The sequence below is a fragment of the Bos indicus genome, chromosome 11, assembly GCF_029378745.1.
Source record: "Bos indicus isolate NIAB-ARS_2022 breed Sahiwal x Tharparkar chromosome 11, NIAB-ARS_B.indTharparkar_mat_pri_1.0, whole genome shotgun sequence".
NCBI lineage: Eukaryota > Metazoa > Chordata > Mammalia > Artiodactyla > Bovidae > Bos > Bos indicus.
In genome coordinates this window covers 100,856,908-100,883,594 of record NC_091770.1, presented here as the reverse complement: position 1 = coordinate 100,883,594, position 26,687 = coordinate 100,856,908, and the positions used below count along the sequence as shown (strand labels likewise).

The window sequence follows — 26,687 nt, the reverse complement described above, 5'->3', positions numbered from 1 at the left end:
AAATGCTCACCTTCAGGGCAGGGGCGGGGGACTGGGTGGGAGCCCTGGGCCTCCCACCCGCTCACCTGCATGGAGGCCTAAAGCCGTCCCCGGAAGACTAATGGCTCTTCTGGGGCCCAGCACTGCCTCAGCTCACCTGATATATTCACTTCTCACAAGAATGTTTAATTTGACTCATTTCCCACAGACTCAAGGTGATTTCAGAGACCATGTGTCTTGCAGAGCTGTGTTGCCATAGCTCCTAGTTCCCCTTCTACGAGCTTCCCAGACCCTCCTCTGTCAGTCCGAGACCTGGGCTTCTCAGAGGAATGCCCACGGCACTCCCTGTTGGAGTGACCAGAGCTGCTCATTAAAAGGCGTGTCCCTGGACCTCACCCCCAAACCCCCGGGTCCCAGCAGGTCGACAAGCACCTGGGTGACTCCTGTGCACTGATGCAGAGATGTCTAAGACCCATTGGCCCAGGAGCGGCAGAGCTGAGTGTTCCTGCCCTCACGGTTTGAGTCAGTAGAGTCAAGGCTTCACCGAGGACCAGCTGTGCGTCCCTGAGCACCTCCAGTGCCCTCTCTGGGCAGGGCACTGCCCTCCTCACCAGTAACATGGGGCTAGCACGGTCCATGCCCAGTAGGATGCTGTCACTCATAGCTGTACTGGGCCTGGTGGGCGTGTGGCACGTGAGAGATGTTGTCTACACATTCCCACTTCTTTTATTATGACGGTAGAAACTTTGTAAACTGAAGTTTCAGCCTATGGGGAGCCACCACTGAAAATCTTTTTTTCGGTCCACACTGTGTGTAATCAGCACTTTGTAATACAATAGCCCCAGGAGGTGGTGAAGTGAAAGTGAAAGTCTGACTCTTTCAACCCCATGGACTATACAGTCCATGGAATTCTCCAGGGCAAAATACTGGAGTGGGTAGCCTTTCCCTTCTTCAGGGGATCTTCCCAACCCAGGGATCGAATCCAGGTCTCCCACATTGCAGGAGATTCTTTACTTGATGAGCTACAGGGGAAGCCCAGGAAGTGGAGGGAATCATTATCCCCATTCTGCGGAGCGGCAGACTGAGGCTCAGTGTGGCAAAGCGACTTGTTTAAGCTCCAACAACTGAGAAGTGCTGGAAGCAGCAGCTCCGATTTCACTGCCTCCGAAAGTCGCCAAGTCCTCTTGAATGCAGCTGTGCGGCTCAGCGAGCAGGGACTGACTTTCCCCATTAATTCGGGGCATGTTTTTATGTACATTTTCAACTTTAATCATTTGTTGGTTTAAACTGAGGTCTTCCTTGCCCGTTAGCAAGAGCTGGCCGTGCCTGAGTTTCTCGAGTGTGTCTGCCTCGTCACAGAAGGATGGGCAGTACAGATTTGACTGAACCGATGGGCTCGGTGATCTTTCCTGCTTACATCCTGTAGGGCCGCCCCCTGCCCCTGCTCCCTGGGGCTGCCTGCATCCCACCGCAGGGCTCCTCCAATGGGGCTTGTCTCCAGGACACTGCAATAAAACCCCGGGAGAAAGCTGCCACCCCGCCTCAATGCTCTCTCCACCCATCTGGGTGCCTGTTCCCCGGGCCTGAGCCCCCACTGAATCACCTGCTCAGCAGAGGGGAAACTGACAAGGAAACTAAAAGCATTGTCGGGCCCCTGCTCCCGGACAAGCCGAGAATCATATTTTGTGAACTGCTGGCACTGTATATTTCTATTTCCCTTCCTCGAACGAGCTATTATCTGGCCAGTGACAGATTCGGTGTATAAAGACCCAGCAAGCTGCATGCTCGCTGGCTGGCTGCAGTCTGCCCGTGACCCTGCCTCCCTCCCCCTGGAGCCCTGGGGTGGGGAGGTGACAGACCACAGAAGGCACAACCGAGAGACCCCAGGTGGAACAGAGCTGCACTAACTGAGCCCCAAACCTCTGGACCGCAATCACAGTGGGGATGGTACAAATCGAGAAAGAAGACTGAACACATGCTGTCGTGAACCTTCCCCCCTCCCCAGAAAACAGGGGCCACTGCGGTGGTTCGTGGGGAGGAGAGTAATGTGAAAGGGGTTTGGTTACCCTTCCAGGGTTATTTGAAAGTGATTGGAGGAGGGTCCTGAGCCAAAACTCAGAATCAACACCAGAGCCTGGGTCCAAATCACCGCCCGGCCTGCCCCCACCTTAGGCTCCCTGCACGATGGCACAGCCCTGGGTTCCTTTCCTGCCAGTCAGCCCGCGGGTCATGGCCTGAGTGTGTCCCCCACAGGGACCTCCCCTTCTGGGCCTCAGTTTCCCCATCTGTAATAAGGGATGACACCTCAAGCCCTTCCACCTGGCACTGCTATGGGGTCAGGTGAAGGGGTGGACATCAGAGAGCCCTGGAAAGTCAAAGCCGGGTTCTCATGGGGTGGTGCAGGCCTCCAGGGTCCCACCTGTGGAGTGCAGACCCAGCACCCCTGCTTTGTAGCCTTGCTGGGCAATAAGAAGAGATGTTGAGTGAAGGTGTTTTGTAATCTGGAAGGTGCCTCATGAATTCCCATACTGAGGCAGGCACCCAGGTGCTGAGTGCTGAGTCCCTGCTGGGGGCCGCACGCTGTGACTGATCCCCAAGACAGCTGGGCCAGGGAGGCTAGGTTAGCCCCATCTCAAGGTTGGGTTAATCACTCACCTGCAACCGTGTAACTGGCAAGTGGGTGAGCTGGGATTTGAACAGCGGGGTCTCCTTTAGTCAGCTCAGCTGGGCTGAAGGCACAGAAATGGATGAAGGACGGGGCCTGCAGGCAGCAGCGGCACAGGTGTCCCCTCCCACCTGAGCCCCCTCCTTTGCACACCGGGGCTGAGACCGCCGTGGGCGGCGGCCAGAGTAAATCAGGGGCTTGCACCAGGGGAGTGCCTCCACCTTGAGGACTAGTGTGTGTGCGCCAGAGGTGTTGCCGGGTGCTCCACTCACCCAGGGCTCCATCCACCAAGAGCTCCACCCACCTGGGGCCCTACCCACCAGGAGCCCCACCTACCCGGAACTCCACCCACCCAGTGCTCCACCCACCAGGAGCTCCACCCATCCAATGCTCCACCCACCAGGAGCTCCACCCACCCAGTGCCCCACCCACCCGGAATTCCACCCACCCAGTGCTCCACCCACCAGGAGCTCCACCCACCTGGGGCCCCACCACCCAGAGCCCCACCCACCAGGAGCTCCACCCACCCAGCAATCCATCCACCAGGAGCTCCACCCACCCAGTGCTCCACCCACCAGGAGTTCCACACCTTGGGCCCCACCCACCCGGAGCCCCATCCACCCGGAGCCCCATCCACCCGAAGCTCCACCCATCCAGCGACCCACCCACCGAGTGCTCCACTCACTAGGAGCTCCACCCACCCAGTGCCCCACCCACCAGGAGCTCCACCCACCTGGGGCCCCACCACCAGGAGCCCCACCCACCCGGAACTCCACCCACCCAGGGCTCCATTCACCAGGAGCTCCAGCCACCTGGGGCCCCACCCACCAGGAACCCCTCCCACCCGGAGCCCCACCCACCAGGAGCTCCACCCACCTGGGGCCCCACCCGCCAGGAGCTCCACTCATCCAGCGATCCACCCATCAGGAGTTCCACCCACCCAGTGCTCCACCCACCAGGAGCTCCACCCACCCAATGCTCCACCCACCAGGAGCTCCACCCACCCAGTGCCCCACCCACCCGGAATTCCACCCACCCGGAACTCCACCCACCCAGAGCTCCACCCACCTCTGTGCCCCACAGCTTCTCTCTGAGAGCCAAGGCCACATGGCTCACCTGGTGAACTCGGTCAGCGATGTCCTGGACGCCCTGCAGAGGGACCGGGGGCTGGCCCGACCCCACGTCAAGGCTGACCTTCAGAGGGCACCTGCCAGGGGATCACGGCCCCGCGGCTGCGCCAACGGTGAGTGAGGTGGGGACTGCCTTCCTTGCATGACCTGGGTGCCCAGGTTCATTCCCACAACGTCCCCCACCTGCCCCACTGACAAGGCTACACTGCTTCTGTGTGCCGAGGACTTCCTGCTGCCGGGCAGCCCTGAGCACCCTACCTATACCCTCCTGTTGACCCCTCTCCCTGCCCGATGAGGTGGAGCTCACTGCACCCATTTTCCAGATGAGGAAATTGAGGCTCAGAGAGGGTGCTCACTCACCACATCCACCAAGGGAGAGGCAGAGCCACAGTCTGCCCCCAAGGCCAGTGCTCTGGAGCCCACCTGACACTGCTGGACAGACAAGTCAGAGACCCAGGGACACAGGAGACAGGGGAGGAACGTGGGTGCGGGGCCCAGTGCCCTGACGGCCTTCCCTGTCTCAGGCTCTCGGCCACGTGACTGTCTGGACGTCCTCCTGAGCGGACAGCAGGAGGACGGCGTTTACTCCGTCTTCCCCACACACGACCCCGCCGGCTTCCAGGTCTACTGCGACATGCGCACAGATGGAGGCGGCTGGACAGTGAGTCTCCCCGAGTGTGCGGCCGGCTGGGCCAGGCCCCGCCTCCTCTGGGCCCTGCAGATGGTCGGGGCAGATGCTGGGGTGACCCAGGAGGCTGTGCACGTGAGCCGGGGTGCTCTGCCTGGCCCTGCCCAGAGGCTCACCAGCCATCACAAACCTGCCCGTAATCTCACCAAAGCCTCCACAGGGCAAGTGGGGGGCATGTGCTGACACGTGGGGGCCACTTGGGAGCAGGTGTCAGATCCCCATGTCTGAGTGGAGCCGCCTTCCACTCCCTGAGCCTGCAGCCCCCGCCCCCACCCTGGACAGTGGTTCTGGAGGGGTGGGGGTTGCTGAGATTGGGTCCTGGAACTAACGGCTGCTAATGTGAGGGCGGAGGTTTTCAGTTACTCAGTAGACGGTGCGTGTGCAGGAGACACAAGGAGCAGCACAGTTGCTGTGAGCAGAGAGCCGCCCCCCCACCAGGGTCTCCTGGCGAGGGGCTGTCGCCATCTCCTTGCACCTCCTGATTCCTGCCCTGATGGGAATTGGGAGCAATGGAAAGGGAAGGGTGAGAGCCACAGGTGGCCCGAGACCTCCCCGGGGCCAAGAGAAGGAGGAGGTGGCGTGGCGGGGCAGAGGCCCTGGTTTGAAGACCTGGAGGTCTCCTGATCGGACAGCGGAGAAGCCCCTTCTACAGCAGGGTCGACACACAGGTCTCCCCTGGTCTGCGCCGCAAGTCCTCAACTCTGGCTTTGCAGGGGGAATGTAGCCACAAAACTAAAACGCCTGGGGGTGCGTGCTGGCATACAAGGGTGAGGGCAGGGGGGTTGGCCAAATGGAGCAGGAGGCAAGACGGGGAGGCCCGAGTGAGGCAGGTGGGCAGGGCCCAAGCGGATGCTCTCGGAGGGCAGAGCTGCCATCAGGAGCTGGTGTGAGAGCCGCTGAGAGCCCCCCGAGGACCCCAAGACAAACATTCTTCTAAATATCCCTACAAGCTCCGGAGAGAGGAGCGTTTAAATGCACTGGACTCACATCTGAGCCTAAAAGCACTTTTGTTTTCCTATCTCAGAGCATCTGAGTTATGGCCTCCACCTCTGGGACCCCCTCGGCGGGCAGAACAGCTCTGATACACCAGCCAGAGCCCAGAAATCAGAGTTAAGGGTTAGGACAGGCTTAATGAAAGACCAGGATGCCGGCCCAGACCATGCATCTTCCACTCGGGTGGAGTGGAAGCCAGTCTCCTGGGAAGTGAATCAGGGTTGGGGTTGGGAGGCGAGTAATTTCTTGGGCCTGGGCTTCGGGGGCGATTAGAGGGGAGTCGATGAGGTGCACAGGTCTGCCCAGCCCTCCCACCCAGACATCTGGATCAGCCAGCCTGGAAGAAAGGCCATTCTCAGCAGAGAAGGGCTAGCGAGGCCCACAGACGTTAATATCCATTTGGGCTTCCGTCAAAAGCAATCTTTTCCCGGATACCTCTGGGCGTCTGTCAGGATCACCTCTCTGCCGCACGGAATCTCTCGGAAACTCAATTGCTGTTTGGGAGGGAGCTGGCTGCTGCTTTGCTGGATCCGAATACCATCCATCCTCATTTAGGCTCCATGTCCAAACTGCCGGGCCTCAAGTGCCAACACTCGGGGACAGGGTGCCTGGGGCCAGACACACCAACCAGAACCTGCTTCTCAGAGAGCCGGAGCTGCAAGAGGTTGGCAGGCAGCATCCCTGTTTGCCTAGGGGCACTTTACACTTTATATACTGTGGCCCTGCTGGCACTTTTCCAGCCCTCCTCCAACCCCTGGAGACCCACAGGGCAGCCTCAGAGAGGGCAAGAGGTTTGTTCAAGGTCATCCAGGTGGTGCTAGTGGTAAAGAATCTGCCTGCCAATGTAGGAGACATAAGAGATGCAGGTTCATCAATTCCTGGGTCGGGAAGATCCCCTGGAGGAGGGCATGGCAACCCACTCCAACATTTCTGCCTGGAGAATCCCACAGACAGAGGAGCCTGGCTGGCCACAGTCCACAGTGTCGCAAAGAGTCAGGCACAACTGAAGTGACTCAGCATGCACGCACCTGGCAAATAAGCAGCCCAGCCTCATGCAAGTTCGTGGAACCAACTGTCAACGGTGTCACTTGTCACTTTATGGCTCAACTATGGGGTGCCAACCACGGGCCAGAGGATTCCGCAGCAAGGTGCCAGCCTTGCAGGGAGCTAGACAAGTCAGCCAACCTGTATGGAGGCTGCAGGGCTAGGGGTCCAGGGAGACCCCAGAGGAGAGCCCCCTTACCCTGCCTGGGGCGGCCAGAGAGGCTCCTGGACTGGGAGGTTGGGGCACAGGGAGATGAGGTGAGAACAATGTCCAGGCAAAGGGAACACGTGCGGAGGTGGCACGGAGTGGGGCAGGGCTTGTTCTGGGACCATGGTGGCTCCGTTCTGCTGGCGTAGCCCTCGGGGGGCCGGGCATGGGTTGGGAAGCAGGCACGGCCTGGTTAGCATGGTTTTGCAGATGCTATAGGAGTCTGGCTTTCTCCCTGGGGGCACGGTGGGCTCTTGGGAGGGAGTGACCCAGAGATGTGGAGCCAAGGTGGAGAGTGTGCGAGCAGCTTAGGAGCTGGGGTTGCAGGGGCCTTGAACCCTTGCAAAGGGCGTGGGAGTCGCCATGTGGGAATGAGGTCGAGGGACAGGGGGACACAGGCCTCAAGGTGGCCTCTCTGCTCACTGGCCCTGGAGGAGCCCCAGCCCCTCTACACACTCATCATTGACCAGTGACCCAGGCCACACGGGGTCAAGCTGATCAGCCAGGCCACTGCTGACCCTGCCCCGTGCACCCCACCGACACCCGCCCCGCAAAAGGAGGAGGAAGGCAGGATGCACAGTCTGCCCCTGCTCACCTGTAACCCTGGGCAAGGGGCCCAGCTTGGTCGCTGGGTCATTTGAGAGTCCTCCCGGGTCCCCCACTCATGCTCCCTTTCTGCACCTGTCACGGGTTGTCCGTCTGTGTCCCCACCAGGCTAGAGCTCTGCAGGGGGCAGCTGGTCACCTGGTGGCCCCTGTAGCTCAGGCGTCCACATGGTGCTTCCATACCATCTGTGCTCCTAAATACTTGCTGGATGGGTAACCATTGGCATCTTCTGGCAGCATAACTTCCCCTCTTGGAACCTCACTTTTCTCATCTGTTAAATGGGAATAAAGTAGTGCTCTTCATGGTGGGGGGGCCATCAGAATCCCCCACAGGCTGCTCACTTGTGGGGCAGGGGCAGAGGAAGAGGGAGGGGCACCAAGGGTCCTTGCTGAGCCTAGGGATTCCCTGAGAACAGAAGAACTGGCTCTACCCTGTAGGATCTTATAGTCAAAGTGTCTTTCATTATTTTTTACCATTTTGGCTGCACCCCACAGCACGTGGGATCTTAGTTGCCTGACCAGGGATCGAACCCACGCCCCCTACATTGGAAGGCAGAGTCGTCACTGCTGTACCACTGGGGGAATCCCAAGCGGTGTTTTTAAAGAGGAGGAAGATGTGTTAAAAACAGAAGCCAAATTTCCTCATTTGGAAGGGCGATTCGTGGGATGAAGCAGCCGTTTCCAGCTCATCCCCGGGGCCCTGAGAGACTGGAAAGGTCACATTCCCTCTGGGGCGTCCCCTTCCTCATCTGGCCAGTGGGGTGGCCCTTGTGTTTTACGTGGCCACCTTTCAGGGCTGGGGAACAGGGTGACCAGGCCCAGGGCCCGGTTCGGGTTTTGTGGTTGGAGGGAGGGTCCAGCCAGCGTCTGCAGGCTGGATCCCCCACTGTCCTGCCCTTCGGCCCCGGGGACACAGCCTTGTCCCCATCAGGGTTGCTTCAGCAGAGCTGCCAGCCGGCGTGATTGCCAAGCCCTCATCTTTGCATAATCACCAGTCGAGGTCAAGAAATCAGGTCCAGTTCAGCGTCTCCTACCGCGGGGACCTGCAACAGGACTGACTCTGCTCTGCGCCCCCCGCTCAGATCCACGGTGCCGCCAGCTTTCCCCCGGCCCCACCAGCCGAGTGCCCGAGCCTGCGTTCTCTGCCAGGCATTTTTACTGCCGTGCAGGGTCAGCTGGCTCAGACGGGCCTCTAATTGGCTCCACTGCGAGAGCAAACCTCCCCTCCTACCGTGTCCATTCCCTCCCTACCTGTGCTCCCCAGGCTGAGGAAAATCCTTCTCTTACTGGGAAGACATCAAAGGAGCTGAACCCCTGAACAGAGCCCAGCCCAGCAGGGGATCAGGCTCAGGAGAGATGAAAGCTCCCAGCCTCAGCCAGGATGCCAGGATGCAGGTGATGGGGGGGTGTTGCTGTGGGACACACTAGGGGCGCTGCCTAGCAGGACCTGGGGGTCCGCCAGGGTGCGGTCTCCTCCTTGTGTCCCAGGGGCTGCGGAGGCAGGAGGAGACCTGCCGTGACGTCAGTGGCTGTCGCCCGGCTCCCCAGTGTTCCGGGGGAGTCCTCCAAGCGCACGCTAGTAATGACCACGTCCACTGCTGACGGCACCCCTCTGGTCCATGAGTGATCCGCTGGGAGCGTTTAGGATTTTTCAAACTTTGAACGTAGACGAGGTGGGGGGGTACACGTGGAGCTCAGCCCGGCGCCTCAGCATCTGATAAATGGCAGCTCTGAGCGCTGTTTGCCTGGAGCCGACAGCCACCGCCTGCCAAGCCTGGGAAACATGGCGGGGCGCCAGGCCCAGGGGTACCATTTGCAGTCACAGACAAGGAGTGGGCCCACTTCCTTCTGGGTTTTGGTGGCTGGTTCTGAAGAAGAGGGAGGTTAGACATACCGTGCCTCTCCCCGACCCCACCGGGCTCACACCTACCTTTTCCTGCATGGCATCTTCACTGTGACCCTGCAAGGCTGACAAAGGGGTTGCTGATGGGGCCTTTGAAAATATATATATTTATTTATTTGTCTGCCCAGGTCTTAGTTGTGGCCTGCGGGATCTTGAGTCGTGCCGTGAGGGATCTAGTTCCCTAACCAGGGATCAAACCCAGGCCCCTGCGTGGGGAGCTCGGGGTCTTAGCCACTGGACCCCCAGGGAAGTCCCTGTTGGAACCTTCTTTTTTTTTTTTTACAGAGAGGGGAACTAAGGCTCAGAAAGGGTCCTGTGACTTGTCTGAGGTCACACAACCCATGAGAGGCACAGCCAGGATTTGAACTCAGTTCAGCCTTATTCCAGCAATAGTGCTCTTGCTAGCAAGCCCAGGCTCTGGGAGCTGCTGCCCAGAGGTGTCCAGAAAGGACTGGAGGAGCAGCTGCCTCCTGGGAAAGCCGGCAGAGCATCCCCAGGGGCCTGCTTTGAAGGGCTGCGTTTGTTCCACGTCTAAGTTCTTTGTTCTTTAGAGACAAGAATCCGCCTCTGCCATCGCCTGCCACCCCTCCTCCCGGCACCGCCTGCTCAGGAGGCCTGGGAAGGCTGGTGGAGCACAACCAACACAGTTCTGCCTGTAATTGGTTTCCGCAGCAACTTCATCAGAGTTGAGGAGAAATCTCAGATGCTGCCTCCTGGGGACCCTTCAATGGCGGCAGAGACCGCCCCCCCCCACCACCTCATAGTGTTTGGACCCACCCTGTGCCTGTCTCTTGCGCCTCAGCTCCTCTGACCACCTGCCAAGACCCTGCTCAATCTGCAGTTCACCCAAACGTCTCCTCCTCCGAGAAGCCCTCTAGGACCCCACCCTCCCAACCATCCCAACAGGTGGCTCATCCTCCTCTGAGCTCCGGACAAATGTAACAAGTGTGACCCTTACAGACTCTTATCAACCAGCCCATTTAACCACGTCACCCGTATGCTGCTGAGTTGGAGCTGTTACAATTCCCGTTTTACAGATGAGAAAACTGAGGCACGAAGATCAGAAGAACACCTCAGATTGGGAGCTGCTCTGCCCTGAGGCTGCTGGTTTGTGCATCCCTCTCTTCTGGGGCTGTGAGCTCTCTGAGAGTCAGAGTCCCTCCACCAGTCCAGGCACACCACACGGGGTCTGCAGCAGCAACCCTATCATTTTGCGGAAGAGAGAAACCAAGACTCAGATGGTCGCATGGCCCTCGGCTGGAGCCTGGCTAGAACTTGGATCTCCTGGGTGCCAGCCCAGTGCGTTTCCTGGGACCCGCTCAGCTCAGCTATGATGAGGAGGGATGGGGGGCTCACAGGCCTGGGGGGCAACGTCCACCCCCTTAGCCATGGGGCCCCCCTGGGCCACCCTCAGCTTTGTGTACTGTCAGTCTCCCTACTTCAGGTTTCAGTGGGCCCCTGCCCTGAAGCACTCCTACTCTGCAGAGGTGGCCCCACCTCTCCAAACCTTAGTCTTCTCATCTGTCAAATGGGAGCATGAACCCCTCCCTCCTGGGCTGTGGTGGGGAGGACTGAGATCATCCTTGAAGGCACTGGGGTGACCAAAGAGCCAGACCCTGACTCTCAGGAGGTCTCCGCACTCTGGGCGGCGTGGCTAACGAGATCAGCCGGGGCCTATCGGAGGAAGAGGCCCAGAGGACACTGAACCTGTGGAGCGCGAGACAGGCCCCAGGAGCCTGTCTGACAAACAGGGGACAGTCGGCCGCTCTGCTCCTCCCCCCACCCCCTCCTGCCGCCCAAATGCAGCGGCTCCTTCCTTTGAAACCTCCGGGCACCATCTGCAGGACCATGTGGGCCCAGCGCTCCCTTGGCAGAGCCTCCCTGAGCGGCACTTGGAAGATGCCGGGCGGCAGGCGGCTGGCTTCTGAGAATCCGTACCAGAAAAACGCGCCCGTCTGTCTTCCCACTCGTGGCATCTGCCCAAGAGGCCGCAGAAGCGTTTCTCCATCAATCACTTTGCAGCCAGAACCCGAGGGAGAGGCCCCAAGAGTTGGGCCAGTGGATATTTTAGCCCTAAAATTAATCGTTTGTTTCCCCACTTTTCCCCCACCTTTTGTGCCTAAATGGAGACTCCTGTTCCATGGCTGGGACAGAGGAGGGGGAGGTGGACGCCTCAATCCTTTACCTGCCTCTCCCCTTTTTTTCATTTAGCTGTACCAGGTCTTACTTGAAGCACGTGGGACCTTTTAGTTGTAGCATGGGGGATTTAGTTCCCTGACCAGGAATCGAACCCGGGCCCACAGCATTGGGAATGCCGAGTCTTAGCCACTGGACCACCAGGGAAGTTCCAAGAGGTCTTTTTATTTTTTTTTCCCCCTGCTACACTGAGCAGCCTGTGGGAATCTTAGTTCCCCGACCAGGGATTGAACCCAGGCCTTTGGCAGTGAAAGCGTGGAGTCTTAACCACTAGACCACCAGGGAAGTCCCTTGCTTTCTTCTTTGTATCTTCTTGTCTGGCTGATCCTTGCTCTGTAATTGAAGGCCTTCTAGTGGGTGACATCTGGCCCTCCAGGGTCCCCAAAGCCCAGCTGGTTTCCAAAAATCTGAAGCCACAACTGCAGTTCACCCTGAACCCCGAGTTAGAGAAAACACTCCTGGGAGCCTGGGAGGACCTGCGGATGACCTGTGGCCTGTGCCGACCTGGAACGCATGGCATGCCGTGGTCAGCTCAAGGGCAAGACCAGGGCTTCCGAGTCTGAGATCCCAGCCATTGCCCAGCATGCTCGGTCACCCAGAGTTGGAGCTATGGGATCAAGACAGCCCATGGCAAAGGCCGACAACTTCAAACTGCAGGTCGTGATCCATTGGCTGGTGGAAAAATCAATTTAATGGGTTGTGAGCAACATGGGTTTTTTGTTTTTTTGTTTTTTTTTTTAATGAAATGGAGTGGAATAGAACAGAAGAACAGGGTGGAAAATATTAACACCCCTCCATCTGAAGGACAAGTATCGTTTCGGGAAGCTTTTGTTTCAGATACAAAGAGCTGTGAGTATGTGTGTCAGGATGTCAACTACATTTCCCTGGGTCACGGTCCAAGAGTCTAAAAGCCACTTCTTTGGAACTGCGCCACAGCTGTGTCTCGGCCCTGGAAGGGGTCGGTCATGGTTTGTTACCACTCGGAAGAGCGCCCGTGTTGGCAAACGATGCTCTGACCTCTGAGCTGCGGCGGACTGTCAAGACATCTGCTGCTGTCAGTGACGGCAGGTGCTTCCCAGGTGGAGGAGAGCAGCCGGGAGGCCCCGTGGTCTGGAACGTGTGCTCACCACCTCTGATCATTCCCAGACCGAGCCCCAGCCGGGGCCATGCCTGCCACCGGCATCCAACCTGGAAAGGGAGCGGGAAAGCGGGGCTGAAGGTGGGAGGATGCTGAGAGATCAGCTCTTGGCCTGAGAGGCCTCGCAAGGAGACAAGGGGGCAGGTTTGGGACGCCCCTGGTGGGTAGCAAGTGAGCATGTGGATGTGGGTGGTGAGACGCGGATTTCCGGGTGTCCAGCATGGCCTCAGGCTACGGAGTGAGGGGTGAGTCAGACTGTCCACCCATAGCTGCCTGACTTCTGGCCAGTGTCCGAGCTTCTATCTCCTGGAATGGAAAGTGGGGCGGGTCAGGGGACCCAGAACCGGGCTCCTGGGTTAGGGGTAAGGAAGTGCGTGCACCGGACAAGGAGAACTTAGCCTGAGCGTCGGCTGTGGTCAGCTCTCAACCCAAGCCGGTCTGTCTGTCCCAGCGGCTAGGGTTCATGTTCTGCCTATGCCTGCAAGCGTGACACCCCCACTTTCCACTTCATAATAGCGGGAACAGGAAAAACAACAGTGATGGCAATAATGATACCACCTACTCTGTGATTTATTCCTCGCTGAGGTCCGGGGGGTGAGCTGAGGGTGGGCGAGGCAAGCGTGGCCCCGGGGGCAGGAATGATGTTCCTGGGCCACACATTGGGACATGCGGGGGCCAGGATGGGCCCTTGCTCCAGGGTCACCCTGGATCTCCTCCCAGAAGCCAGCCCCTCTGGCCATCCACTATTCCTCTGATCTGCCCTGCTTCCAGCCTGGGCGGGAATCCCCTCAACTAGGCCTCACTCTGTGTTTCCCTGCCCCAAGGGCCCTGACTTGGATTTCCCAGCTGGTGCCTGACATGGATGTGCTCAGTGGGACATTTGGGGGAATAGACTTGGGACAGGCCCCTGGGACAGTTCTGGAGGAGACACGCCCAAGTCTGGGAGGAATATGGCCTGGGGCGGGGGCCGGGAGAGAAGGGAGGAGGGGAGGCCCTGGTGGCCCGTGTCCTGGGGCTGTGGGTCTCCTTGGCTGGTATGGGCTGACCACCGCCCATGTGCCAGGCCCTGAGCGGACTGTCTGTGGGTGAAAGTGTTACTTCCTCAGTCCTGTGCGACTCCTTGCAACCCTTTGGTCTGTCCATGGAATTCTCCAGGCAAGAATACTGGAGTGGTTGCCATTCCCTTCTCCAGGGGATCTTCCCCATCCAGGGACTGAACCCAGGTCTCCTGCATTGCAGGCAGTTTTTGTTTTTGTTTTTTAACAATCTGAGCTATCTACAGCCAGTGGTCACGGGGGTTTGATGCTGAGATCCCCATTTTACAGATGAGGAAACAGGCTCAGCGAGGCAGCGTCACTGGCTGGCACTCTAAGTGGCAGAACCCGAGCTGTAGAGCCCAGATTGGGAACCACTGTTCTCCCCGCCCCGCCCCTTTCCTCGGCCCCTGCAGCCCTCCCCCCACCCCACCCCCAGCCCGGCTCTTCTTGTAGAAACAGGCTCTGCTGTTCAGGCCTTCTCGGGGGAGTGTCTGAGCTTCTGCCAGGATTAGGCCTTTCAAAGGGCGCGTGCTCAGGGTCCCAATCCGCAGCCATCAATACCCGCTCTCCACCGGCTCTCTGATCTCCGAGCCTGATCGAATTTCCTTCTGCTCGCGTCCCTTCTGAGGGCTTTCACGTGTCAGGGCCAGGCCGGGCTGAAGGTAGCGAAGCAAAGGAAAAAGGTGTCGCCGCCTCCCTCCCCTCCCGCCACCTGACGTCAGAGCTGCCCAAGCAGCCGCGGTGATGGACGGTGCCCTGCGGACAGACCTGCAGTTGCGGGCAGACGCCGCACAGGGCGGTTCCAGGCGGCTGAAGCCCGGCTGCTTAGTAATGGATCGGGTGGCTCTGTGCCGCGGCCAAACCTCTAACACCTCAGACGCGGGCGCAGATGGAGGCGGTGGGGGCGAGTGCTGCCTCTGCAAATGAGCAAGAAAAAGGCTTGTTAGACAGAAAGGCTTGGGGGCGGAGGGGGGGCGGGGGGCTGCGAGCTGGGGAACAGGATTGTCAGCGGATCCTGTAAATACTCAAGGCAGCTCTGGCCTGGACCAGCGTGCTACTTATTTCAAAGCAATTTAACCGATGGGATTCCGGACTCCCAAATCAAGAATGTTATTAAAATGAAGAACAGAAGCGGCCCGGAGGCTGGCTGCGGACTTCTGGTGCTCCCCTGAGAGGTGGCCGGGGCTCAGCTTTCCCAGGGCCCCCTGCCGATCCCCTACCAGGGGCTTTTTAATAGAGTTGGTGGGGATGTACATGAATGCAGCAAGGGCGCATTGAGAGACCCAGCCAAGCCCGGGTGTGTGTCTCTGTGTGTGTTACGTGAAGTGTCAGTCGCTCAGTCGTGTCGGACTCTGCAACCCCATAGACTGTAGCCCGTCAGGCTCCTCTGTCCATGGGATTCTCGGGGCAAGAATACTGGAGTGGGCTGCTGTGCCCTCCTCTGGGGAATCTTCCCAACCCAGGGATCGGACCCAGGTCTCCTGCATTGCAAGCAGATGCTTTGTCATCTGAGCCACCAGGGACACCCTGTGTGTGTGTGTTATTGGGCTTTAAAAACTCAAGAATGGGCTTTTGTTCAGTGTTGTTTTGACCCAGGAAAAGGTACAGAGACCCTTGTTCACCCGCTTATTATTTGACCAGTGGGTAAACTGAGGTCCCCGCAGGGATGGGACCAGTCCAGGGTCACACAGCAAGGCAGCAGAGTGGGTCTAGAAGTCTGGCTTTCTCCACTGCACCCCAGTCCACCCCAGTTCCTCCTCGAGGGGGCATTTGAGGGCCTGGGGGCATTTGGTCAGTCCCCCCGCCTTGGAATACCATGAGCCTCCCAGGTCCAGGTCCCAGCGAGAGCTGTTGAGAGACTTGAGGCTCAGCCCCTGTGCTCCCCAAGTGGGCAGGTGAGGTGCAGTGGGGGGCCAGGGGACGCATGTGAGGTCCTGGGAAGGCTGGGACCAGCTCTCCATTTTCATCCGCTCTCAGGTGTTTCAGCGACGGGAGGACGGCTCCGTGAACTTCTTCCGAGGCTGGGAGGCATACCGTGATGGCTTCGGCAAGCTCACGGGGGAGCACTGGCTAGGTGAGACCCCTGCCTGAAGCCTGGCCCACCCTCTCCCTGTGCAATGCACGCTGTCAGGCATGAGCCCCCTCCTCACATGGATGCCAGCCAGGTCTCCATGACCTCCTCACGCCCAGGTCAGCTCCCAGGTTCTGCATGGAAAGGGGACCTGAGCGTCCAGTGGAATGTGCTCTAGGAGCAGGAAGCCCAGGGCAGTGCGCTCGCCGTGGGTGGGTCCCGCGAGGATGTGTGCTTGTCCCGCTGGGGGCACCCTGGGACCTGGTTTCTGTCCCAGCTCAGGCCTCTGTGGCCGATGCAGGTGCTGGAAGACCAGGACAACCCTCACGCTCCCCTTGAGGGTCAGCACCCACCTCCCCAGAGCAGCACTGGTGCCCCTGCCACTCCTGGCATCTTAACTGAAGTCTGTCAGCAGCCACTGAGTGCAGGAAAAGCATCTAAGTGGAGCCTTGGCCAGCTCCTGGCAGGCAGGGAGCCCCGATGAGAATGTCGGCGGGAGCCCAGTCCTCAGCTGCCCTGTGATGTGCCCTGCCTCTGCTTTTCCACATTCCCCTGCCACCTTTTCATCCAGTGTTTTCTCTTTTCCTATTGAGTTATGAGAGCTCTTTATATATTAAGGTTATTGATTCTTTGTCAGATACCCCTGATACATAGTTACTCCCAGTCATTTGTCATTCAGCCTCTCTATTTTTGGTAACATTATTACTTATTTCCTAGGAGTTTTAACTTTTTTTTTTTTTTATGTAGTTGATTGTGCTAGTCTTTTCCTTCATATCTTCTGAGTTTTAGGCCCTGTTTTTCTCTCTCAGTGTCATAAAAATGTCTATTTTTAAAATGCCTTTTCAGTTTTCGATGGTAGGTTCAGCTCTTTAATCCACCTGGGAGTTCACTGGGGTGACAATGGGGGTCTAAGTATGTTTCTGCATCTTCCTCCTCACGCGCTGTGATCTGAACTCTGATGGATGGTGGGGATGGAACTCCAGTCACCCAAGGGGCCCAGGGAAGTGGGGGGTTGTGAGCATCTTGGCAGATCAACAAGGACTGGAGAAACCCAGAGAGTAAAGATGAGGGAGGTGGAGGCAGGGGGAAGGGGGCCTTGAGGGGAGGAAGGGTAGAGAGGAGGGAGACCCCAGCCCCTCCTTCAGGACACCTGCCCCGGGGCCCCCCGTAGGCACTGGGCTGGCCCATTAAGGAGTGGAACTCTGCTTATCCCGGCAGAGTGCTGTCCAAATGGGGGTCCATGGGGCCCACTCGGGGGTGGGGAAAGGAATCTTCCAGCATCCCCTGGGGCTGGGCTCCCTCTTGCCCTATACCTGGATCAGATCATCTGTCCTGGGCAAGAACTAAATGAGTTCATGGAGTCTGGGCGAGCCTGCCTGGGTTGAGCTCTGCCACTTAGCAGCTGTGTGACGTGGGCCAGTGACTTCACCTCTTGGTGCCTCATTCTCACCTATGCAACATGGATAATACTAGCAGCCATCTACTGGATCACGACAGCAGTGGCAAACACCTGGATCATGTGTGCAGTGGGCCAGGCGCTGTTCTAAGAGCTGTACAGGGACCCTTTAATTAAATCGGACTCACTCGAATCCCCCCGGCTTCATTAATCCACGTGAAGCGCTCATAGCAGCGCCTGGCATTTGTAAGTGCTGTCTGGGGGGTGGGGGCTTCTGTCGGCGGTGCCTATGGTCTGCCCTTTGCAGCTTGGGAGGCCTCTGGCCCTCACTCCACAGGCGTGCAGCCTGGGGCCCAGAGAGGGCCAGCAGCTGCTATGAGGCTCTAGCCCAGGGAGACGAGGCCCCTGGGCTCTGGCAGCCGGGTCCTCAGTGGATGCAGGAAGGTTCTGGCTGTCTGGACGGCTTTTGCTCTCGTCATGGTTCCTTTTTCTCTGCCCTGGACCTGGACCGGAGTCTTCCCTCTGGGCTGGTTGGGGAGGAGCCCACACAGCCCTCCCGCCCTGGGGGCATGCACACACTGACCCACGCAGGAAAGGAAGGCAGGAGGGACAGGCTGATGAAATGTCACTTGGTGCTGATAACTTGTAAGGCGTTTAATTAAAAGCCCTCTTAATCAAGAGGTAATCAAACTGGCAGGGAAGCACCTTGAGTGTGAGTGGCGGGAGTGGGGTGGAAGGGGAAGGGGAGGGCGTGGCATGAGACCCTAGGGTGGGCACAGGAGAGCGCAAGAGGGGAGGGACAGTGGAGGTGGGGGAGGAAGTAGGACAGGGTATGCTGAGGGGTGTCCAGAGCCAGGCATGGTCTTCTGCCTCTCGTCCACTAGGCCAGCATTTATTGAGCACCTATTGTGAGCTGGCCCACCTCAGATGCTGGGGTTCCACAGTGAGCGGGACAGTCATGTTGATCGCATGGAGCTTCCACACTGGTGGAGTGGGGGAGCCCGACATGGAAATAGGCAGCTGGGACCAGAATGATAAACACCAACAGGGGGCACCTGGGTTGGCAGAGGTCCTCCACCTCGACAGGAAGTCAGGCAGTCTTCCTGAGGAAGTGAGATCTGAAAATGAACAGAAAATAACCAGGTGACGGGGCTTCCTTGGTGGCTCAGCAGTAAAGAATCCACCTGCCAATGCAGGAGATGTGGGTTCTGTCCTTGGGTCAGGAAGATCTCCTGCAGAAGAAAATGGCAACCCACCCCAGTATTCTTGCCTGGGAAACCCCATAGACAGAGCAGCCTAGTGGGCTACAGTCCATGGGGTTGCCAAGAGTTGGACAGAACTGAGCGACTAAAGAACATCAAAGCAGGTGACGAGAGTTGGGAAAAGTGTCTCAGGCAGAGGGAACAGCATGTTCAAAGGCTGTCAGGCCAGGGAGTGCATTTGAGGACCAGATCCCATATGGCCAGAGCCCAGAGTGTCAGAGAAGATAAAGGCACCATCACCCCTAACCCAGAAGGTTTTCCAGACTCCTCTTGACTCCTGCAGCCTTTCTACCAGCCTTCAGCTTAAAACATTTGGGAAGCACAGCCTGATTTAAAGCAAACACAAAATATGAAAAACCGTCAGTCCTGTTTCCTGCCAAACAGCTCTGCAGGAAGAAGGAAGTAGCCCAGGGCTGAAAGTACACCCTTGGTGGTGGTTGTTCCTTTCTGTCACCAGCCACATCAGCTTAGCTCTCATCTCCCCTTGGTTCTTTACAGGGAGGTCACTTCCTCAGCCCCCAACTTCTCTCATCATTCTCTCCTGTATTTCAGGGCTCAAGAGGATCCATGCTCTGACCACTCAGGCAGCCTACGAGCTACATGTGGACCTAGAGGACTTTGACAATGGCACAGCCTATGCCCACTATGGGAGCTTTGGTGTGGGGCTCTTCTCTGTGGACCCTGAGGAAGATGGATACCCGCTCACCGTGGCCGACTACTCGGGCACGGCAGGTAGGGGTCCAGGCTGCAGTGGGGGGTGGGGAAGGGCCGGGGCAGCCCAGCCACCTCCCCAGCTAGAAGGACAAAGGAAGTCTTTCTAGGCCAGGGGCCAGCATCAAGGCTTCTCATCACCACCACCAAATCCCCAGCTAGTCCTCATCCCAGCCACATAAAGCTCGCAGGGCCTGTCTCACAGAACCACCCATTTTGCAGATGAGCAAAGAGCCCAGAGCCAGGAATCAGGACATCTGGAGTTTGAGCTCTGCTGAGCCTCTCCACCCGCTCTGGGCTGGGTTTCTCCTCCCAGGGCCGAGGCAAGAAAACCCGGGAAAGGGTGTGTGACAAAGCTAGAAGGAGGGAGAGGCTGCGGGGACAGCCGCCGGGACCATCAGGGGGGCGCTGGGGCTGCCTGTGGACACCAAAGGTGTGGGAAGGGGCAGGTGCGCGCATGCTCACGTGTGTGCATCGTGCACGGGAAGCACGTGCAAGCACCTGTGCCCCACTGAACACACACCTGTGTGCACCTGCGCAGGGGACTCCCTCCTGAAGCACAGCGGCATGAAGTTCACCACCAAGGACCGTGACAGTGACCACTCGGAGAACAACTGCGCCGCCTTCTACCGCGGCGCCTGGTGGTACCGCAACTGCCACACATCCAACCTCAACGGGCAGTACCTGCGCGGCGCACACGCCTCCTATGCCGACGGCGTCGAGTGGTCCTCCTGGACTGGCTGGCAGTACTCACTCAAGTTCTCCGAGATGAAGATCCGGCCGGTCCGTGAGGACCGCTAGACTGGCACGCTCCGGCCCCGCCCCACCCCTGCTTCCCCGCCCCTCGCCCCGCCCCACCCCGCCCCTCGCCCCAACCCAGTCACCAAGCCCCCACCACGCCCTCTCCCCGCCCCCAGTCACCACGCCCCACCCCTCGCCACTGTAGCCACCAAGATCACACCCCTAGCCCCGCCCCCCGCTGTCACCACGCCCTAGCCCCGCCCCCAGCCGTCACCACGCCCACCCCAACTCTGCTCCTGCCCAGATGCCCTTCTGCCCAGATGCCCGCCTGCCTGTGCATGACTGACCTGCTCTCGCCATGGGGTGGTCCAGGCCGACCCCGACCCGAAGCACCCCCTGAACGAGTGAGGCCACACAGCACCTTCACAGTCCCCACCCCCAATTTGGCCCTGCTGATGAGGGCGGGGCAAATTTGACCACCCCAAATTCTGCCTGCCCTGACTTTAGCTCCATGGGCCACGTGTCTGCCTTGGCCTTGGCCAGGAGTCGGCCACGTGCCCCTGGCAGCCCTTCCACTTTGCCAGCCCAAACATCTGGAGTCGTGGGCGGCGGAGGAGGGGCAGATGGCACCCCTGGAGCCCTTTTAGCAGACAGAGGGAAGGGTCAGATATTTCTACTTGGGTCCGACGCCAGCCTCCTCTGACCCTCTAGACCCTTGCTCAGTTTCTCTGGTGCCTGAAGGTCCCCTTCTCTCCCAAGGACTGGGGAGTCGTGGTACTCAGGGCTGCCTGTGCCCACAGGCTAGGTGGCCACATCCCTCCACGTCCCAAGGCCAGGCTGGGGTACAGCTGCCTTCAGGAACTCACACCCCAGGGTGACTGAGATCTGTTTCCTGGAGCCCTCCCTACTCACCCACCCTGATTCCCAATGTCTTTCCAGGCCTGGGAGGCCCCCATTCCCCTTGGCTGCTCTGCCCATCCTCCTGCCTTCCGGGGGCAGCTGAAGTCTGGCCCCACCCCATCCTCCTACCTGTGGGAGGCACGGGACCTATGCTGGGCCAGTGAAGACCTCTTGATTTTCGGGGCATTGGCGGGGCTGTGTCACCCCCACCATCAATTTCCAAGCAGGGACTCTGGGATCCTAGTCCTCCAAGGAGCAGGCTGGACGGAGAATGCTGGACCCAGAGGGGTTTGGTGGCTGGTACTTGGTCAGCCTGGACATGGCTGTCTCAGCGGGGAGGCTGCCCCCTGCTGCTGACTGTGGGTGTTGCCACCTTGGATCAGGGGAAAGGGAGGGAGTCACTGGGCAAGTGGGGGAGACTGAAGCACCTCCCAGGCATTCAGAGACCTTTCTCATCGAATCCTCTCAACGCTCAGTGCATTGTTACTGCTCCTGCGTAACAAGAACCGCAGGTTCCCCAGGCCAGAGGCCGGGAGGGGCAGAGCAGGGACTTCAGCCCATGATCCCCTGCTCAAACAGCCTTGGGGTCCTGGTGTCAGAACCAAGCCCAGGGCTGTTTTGCTGAGTTTCCGCCTGTAGGGACCTGAGAGGGCCAGGAGATCAGCCTGGAAAGCGGCCCAGAGGGTGGGCATCCCAGCGACCCCCTCCTCAGGCAGGGGCTGGGAGTGATTCCTAACCAGGACACCTGAAGGCAGTTGAGTGGGGAGTGTGGGAGCCAGCCCTCCCTTCCCCTCCCACCAAGGTCGTGCTTCGAAAATAATAAACCAGAGTTGGCCACGGACTGCAGGAAAGGCCCCGAGGGCCTCTGACGTGCTAGGGGACCTGGCCGGTCCCCTCCAGCTTCACCTGGTTGTTGGGCATTTGGCAAGGTTTTCCGGACAAGATCCAGTCCCTGCTCTCCTGGCCCTCAGCTGGAATCAGAGACAGCCAAGGAATTGGCGATGACAGCCCAGAGTCACCAGGGTGGTAACAGGAGTGCCAGGTGCAGGCAGGGTGGGGGCAGTGTGCTGGAGATGTGTGTAAGATGACCACACGGGCCCCCCTGCTGGCCCCTTCCCCATCCTCTAGAAACCAAGAGAGCCAGCCGCCCCCGCTCCTGGCCGCTGGGACCCCCAGCCAAGGAGCAGAGGCCATGTGGAACCCTGCGTCCTCATCCTGGGGACCCCTCTTCCCCCTCCAGCTCCAGACCAGAGCCAGCTTCTGCTGCCAGCCTCGCAGTGCCAGCCACTGTTTAGAAAGTGCCAAGCGCTTTCTGATCTGTCATCAAACACGCTCCTGGTGAGCGTGATGTTAATGGATTCACAGATGTGCGTGTGCGTCAGAAGGCTCAGGGGCGCTCATGCCAGGGCTTGGCCCAGGAACAGACGAGCCACAGCTTTGGCCTGGTTGGGGGCCAGGCGAGGGTGGCTTTTAGGAGTGTCGAACCAACCTGGAGACACTGGTTCCTTCCTGCTGGAGATCCCTGGTCCCCCTCCGGAACCCAGGTCTGGCGTCACTAGGGACACAGCCGCACTGAAAGCTGGCTGAATGGGCACACGGCCCGTCATGGTGAGGACAGCCAAGGCCAGTGCACCCCTCTTCCTAAAGGGCACCCCTTCCCAGGGCCAGGAGGCTGAGGTGTGCGAGGCAGGCCTGGACCCCCGCTTGGAGGAGCCCACAGTGTGATTCCAGTGCACGTGGCTGTCACCAGAGATGGGAGTGACCACAGAAGGAAGGACATGCCGGGGGAGCTGGAGGGGCAGCCACAGCACAACAGAGACGGAGAGGTGACAGATGCATGTAAAGGCCGCCTGGGACCCACGGTCACTGCACCCGAACGCTGACCACCATCACGATGATGGAGTCGATGGCTTGACAGTGGGCTACCTGTGACCCAGCCATCCATGTTGTCTGATCAACCCCCTCCTGCTTTCTCCTTCCTTCTCTGATGAGGCGAGAACCAAGCAGGGGAGGGGGGGGCTCTCTCTACTGGGACCCTCAGGCAGGGCATTCACCCTCCCCTCTTCTGAAAGTTCCTTTCCATAGGCATAGGCAGGTTTCATGGGATAAGCCTCAATCCTTGCCGCTCAAACTCTGGATCCATCTCTGAGACGCCACCCAGCTGGCCACCCCAGCTCCCCGAGTTCAGAGGGTGGACAGGCCCTGGGTTTCCAGCCTGAAGGCCTCAGTGCGGTCAGCAGGAGTTGAGCACGGAGCCGGGGGCCGTTCTCAGATGGCATGCTCCCCCTGCAGCCACACGTGAATAGGTTTTGTCACGTTGGTCTTGGAGCAGAAGCGACAGCCACACACCCCAGCACCCACCGCCTCCGGGTCCCCCACGGCCACTCACCCTCATCCACGCAGACCTCTGGCCCAGGAGCTGGGAGCCCCATCACCCAGGGTTCAGAGGATTCGTGAGGTCCGTCGACAGGACCCGCCGGTCGTGTTGCACTTCAGCAGAAGGGGAGGGAGGTGGGGAGGCCGTGTGTGCTGACGTTGGGGGACCCAGGACAGGGCCCTGACATGGAGTTTGAGGACTGACACACTCACGGGAGAGACTGTTAAGGGACGTGCAGACAAGGACACAAGGCTTTGGTCCAGTGGGCTGGCCGGCACCTCCCTAGGGCCTGGTTCTTCATCTGTGAGAAGGGAGAGGGCTGCCCCCAAACCCCGCGTGCCCACACAGCTGGCAGGACTTGGCAGACCCGGGGGCGCTGACATTGGACCTTGGTGGGGATGGGGGGTAAGGAGTGTACACTGGGCTCTGACCTGGCCACGTCGGCCTGCTGCCGTACCCCCAGGCTGCCTGACTGTCCACACGAGGGACAAGCCCAGCCCAGGACGGGTGCCCGTGGGGCCCGTGTGCACTTGGCGTCATGTGTGGTCCTGTCTCCAATAAAAAGTCTCGTGGTGACCGACTCGGGCCTCCGCCTCCCGCCTGCTCGGTGCCCCACAGGGTGGGTCAGACACCCCAGGGTGCCAGGACCGCCTTGTGCACACTCCCCAGCATGGCTGTTTTGACATGGGCAACCCCTGTTCCCCAGACAGCTCTGTACCCCCAGGAACCGCACGAGACCCTGGGCAGAACCGGCCCCACTCCTGGCCAGCAGCCTGGGCATCGGGGTGGGAGAGGGGAGGCCTTCTCCCCTCAAGAGTGCACCTCCCGGGGCTGAAACTGGGCCCTTGTTTCCCATCATGGTCCCCAGGGTCCCAGTCGGTCTCAGTGGGTCTCTCTTGTGGCCGGGCTTCAGTCCTGAGTTGTTGAGACTCTTCATTCAGAAAATCAGTCACTGTCTCAAGCACTCAGTTGTGTCCGACTCTTTGCAACCCCATGGACTGTAACCCGCCAGGCTCCTCTGTCTATGCGTTTCTCCAGGCAAGAATACTGGAGTAGGTTGCCATTTTCTCCTCCTGGGGATCCTCCCGACCCAGGGGTCAAACCCACATCCCCTGTGTCTCCTGCATTGGCAAGTGGATTCTTTACCACTTCCCTGGTGGCTCAGCTGGTAAAGAATTCGCCCACACTGCTGGAGACCTGGGTTTGATTCCTGGGTTGGGAAGATCTGCTGGAGAAGGGATAGTCTACCCACTCCAGTATTCTGGGGCTTCCCTTGTGGTTCAGCTGGTAAAGAATCCACCTGCAATGCGAGAGACCTGGGTTCAATCCCTGGGTTGGGAAGATCCCCTGGAGAAGGGAACGGCTACCCACTCCAGTATTCTGACCTGGAGAATTCCATGGGCAGAGGAGCCTGATGGGTTATAGTTCATGGGGTCGCAAAGAGTCAGACACGGCTGAGCAACTAACACAATACTTCTTTACCACTGAGCCACCTGGGAAGCCCCATTCAGAAAATCAGTCCCTAATGACTGTTTATTCATAAAACAAATTTGAAGCTTAAGGATATAGCGTTCCCTGAGTTGCTGTAATGAAATCCAGTATTTATCAAGTGCCTGCACTGGGGACCGTGGGCGCCAGGGGAAGTGAATGTACCTAGTGTCCTGCCTTGGGCCGGCCTGAGAGGGGACCCCCAGGCTGGGGCGTCTGCACTGCTGGCCTGTGTAGATGGAAGTTGCGGCCCAAGACTCCCTGGAGCGTCCTTAGCACTGGTCCCCTCCACAAAGTGTCCTCGCTGACGGGCATGTGGTCCTGCCCTCTGACAGCTCCGTATCAGGCCCATGGGGACACCGCGGGGTGAGACCCCTGAGCCAGGCCGTGGGAAGTCACCAGGGTGACCATGGCCGCCTGCTTTCCCACAGGCCACATCCACCCCCCAGGGGGACCCCTCTCCTCTGCCACCCAACCCAACTCCTCTGGCCCGGCTCACAGCACCATTCCGAGGTCCGATGACTCAGGCACACGGAGGTTCTCGGACCTGACGAGTGGTGCTGGCATTTTAGTGACAAATAGTGAGCTTCCCTGGTGGCTCAGTTGGTAAAGAATCTGTCTGCAATGCAGGAGACCCAGGTTCAATCCCTGGATCATGAAGATGCCCTGGAGGAGGAAATGGCAACCCACTCCAGTATTCCTGCCTGGGGAATTCCATGGATGGAGAAGCCTGGTTGGGCTACAGTTCATGGGGTCTCCAAGAGTCAGACATGACTGAGTGACTAAACCTACCCAGGGGAGAATCCACATGGTAAGAGTCCCAGGGCAAGGAGGGTTCAGCTGGCATGCCCGGGAGCTCTCAGGGGGATCAGCTGACCTGGGAGGCCGATGCTTGTGAAGAGGGCATCGTCTGGGCTCCCCTGGACACCGGCAGCCTCCACCCTGGGCCCACCTGCCTTGTGCCCTGTGGCTCACCCTTCCCTCCCCACAGTGTGGGCTCTGCTGTGGGCCCCCATCAGGAGGAGTTGGAGGTTCAGGCAGTGACGAGACTTGCCCGAGGCCACGGCTGCCTTGTTGCTGAGCAGAGGGGAGCCTGACCCTAGGGGCTCTCATGAGGCTGAAGCATGGCAGAGGGAGGCATCCGAGATCCGAGGCAGGGGCCTGGGCTCAGCACAGCCAGGCTGTGTCACCCCGCGGGTTCCTGGCAGGTTCTGCCAGGGCAAAGGCCGCTGGTCAGCTTGGACATCCCGGGACACAGCTCCGCCACTCTGCGGGGGGCGGCTTCCCAGGGAGCTTGGTGGCCCTGGGACCCCCTCCCCCACAGCCTCCCGCGCTCACCGGGGGGTCCAGGGAAAGCCTTTGCTTCTGGAAGCTGACCCTGACAGACCCCACCCACTGTCCTACAGAGTGTCACAGTTGTCACCTCCACGTGTCACAGTCACCCCGTGTGTTACAGTTGTTACCCCCTCCTGCTCAGGAGTGGGGCTCGTTCCCTGGAGGAAGTCAGGGGTTTTGAGGAGCCCAGGAAGGGACTTGAAACCAATATTTTGGGCCAGGTGTCCTGGGGAACTGCTGGCAAGCCCCTGGGGTTGGGATGTTTGGCACCAAATCTGACATCAGACTTGCTTCCGGGTGCCCCTGCTCCAGGGCTGGGGTGGAGGACTCCTGATTGCCCCCCAGTCTTGCTCCCTACCCCACCCACGCCCAACACTTGGGACCTTCTGTGGCCACTTCTCAGAGCCCTGGGCCCCCAACCTGAACCACACCAGGGGCTTGTTTTCACAGCAGAATTGTCTTGGGCCCAGTGTGTTAACAGCCAGGTGGAACTTTCCTCCTTGGCAGAGGGGGTGGCCCTCAGGGCTCACCCCCACCTCTGCCGTCCCCACTGTCCACAGCCGTCCCTGAGGAATTCTGCAGGGCACAGCTTGGGAACCAAACTGTCTCATTTGATGCCCATGGGAACTGGGGCACAGAGAGGGCAAGCATCTGGCCCAAGGCCCCAGAGTGAGTCAGTGACTCCACTGCAGGCTGCGCTCCGTCGTCAACCAGCACCCAGCGTCACGACCAGCCAGCACTCACCAGGGAGGTGAAAGGACACCGCACCTCCCAGCTCACTGCACACGTTCACACACGTGTGCACAGGTGCACGCACATA

The 26,687-nt window shown here is 59.3% G+C and overlaps 1 protein-coding gene and 1 non-coding gene across 2 annotated transcripts in view; one reads left to right on the top strand and one right to left on the bottom strand.

Moving 5' to 3' along the window:
* Window positions 1-19,863, top strand: part of FIBCD1 (fibrinogen C domain containing 1) — a 31,191-nt gene extending 11,328 nt beyond the window's left edge. The window contains exons 3-7 of the mRNA XM_070798148.1: window positions 3,728-3,887; window positions 4,299-4,435; window positions 15,564-15,660; window positions 18,868-19,047; window positions 19,568-19,863. Coding sequence (XP_070654249.1) covers window positions 3,728-3,887; window positions 4,299-4,435; window positions 15,564-15,660; window positions 18,868-19,047; window positions 19,568-19,827 — 834 coding nt within the window. The 3' untranslated portion in view covers window positions 19,828-19,863. The remainder of the gene's footprint in view (window positions 1-3,727; window positions 3,888-4,298; window positions 4,436-15,563; window positions 15,661-18,867; window positions 19,048-19,567) is intronic.
* Window positions 11,486-11,558, bottom strand: TRNAG-CCC (transfer RNA glycine (anticodon CCC)). Its single transcript has one exon. It is a non-coding gene; the product is annotated as a tRNA-Gly (tRNA).
* Window positions 19,864-26,687: the final 6,824 nt, after the last annotated feature.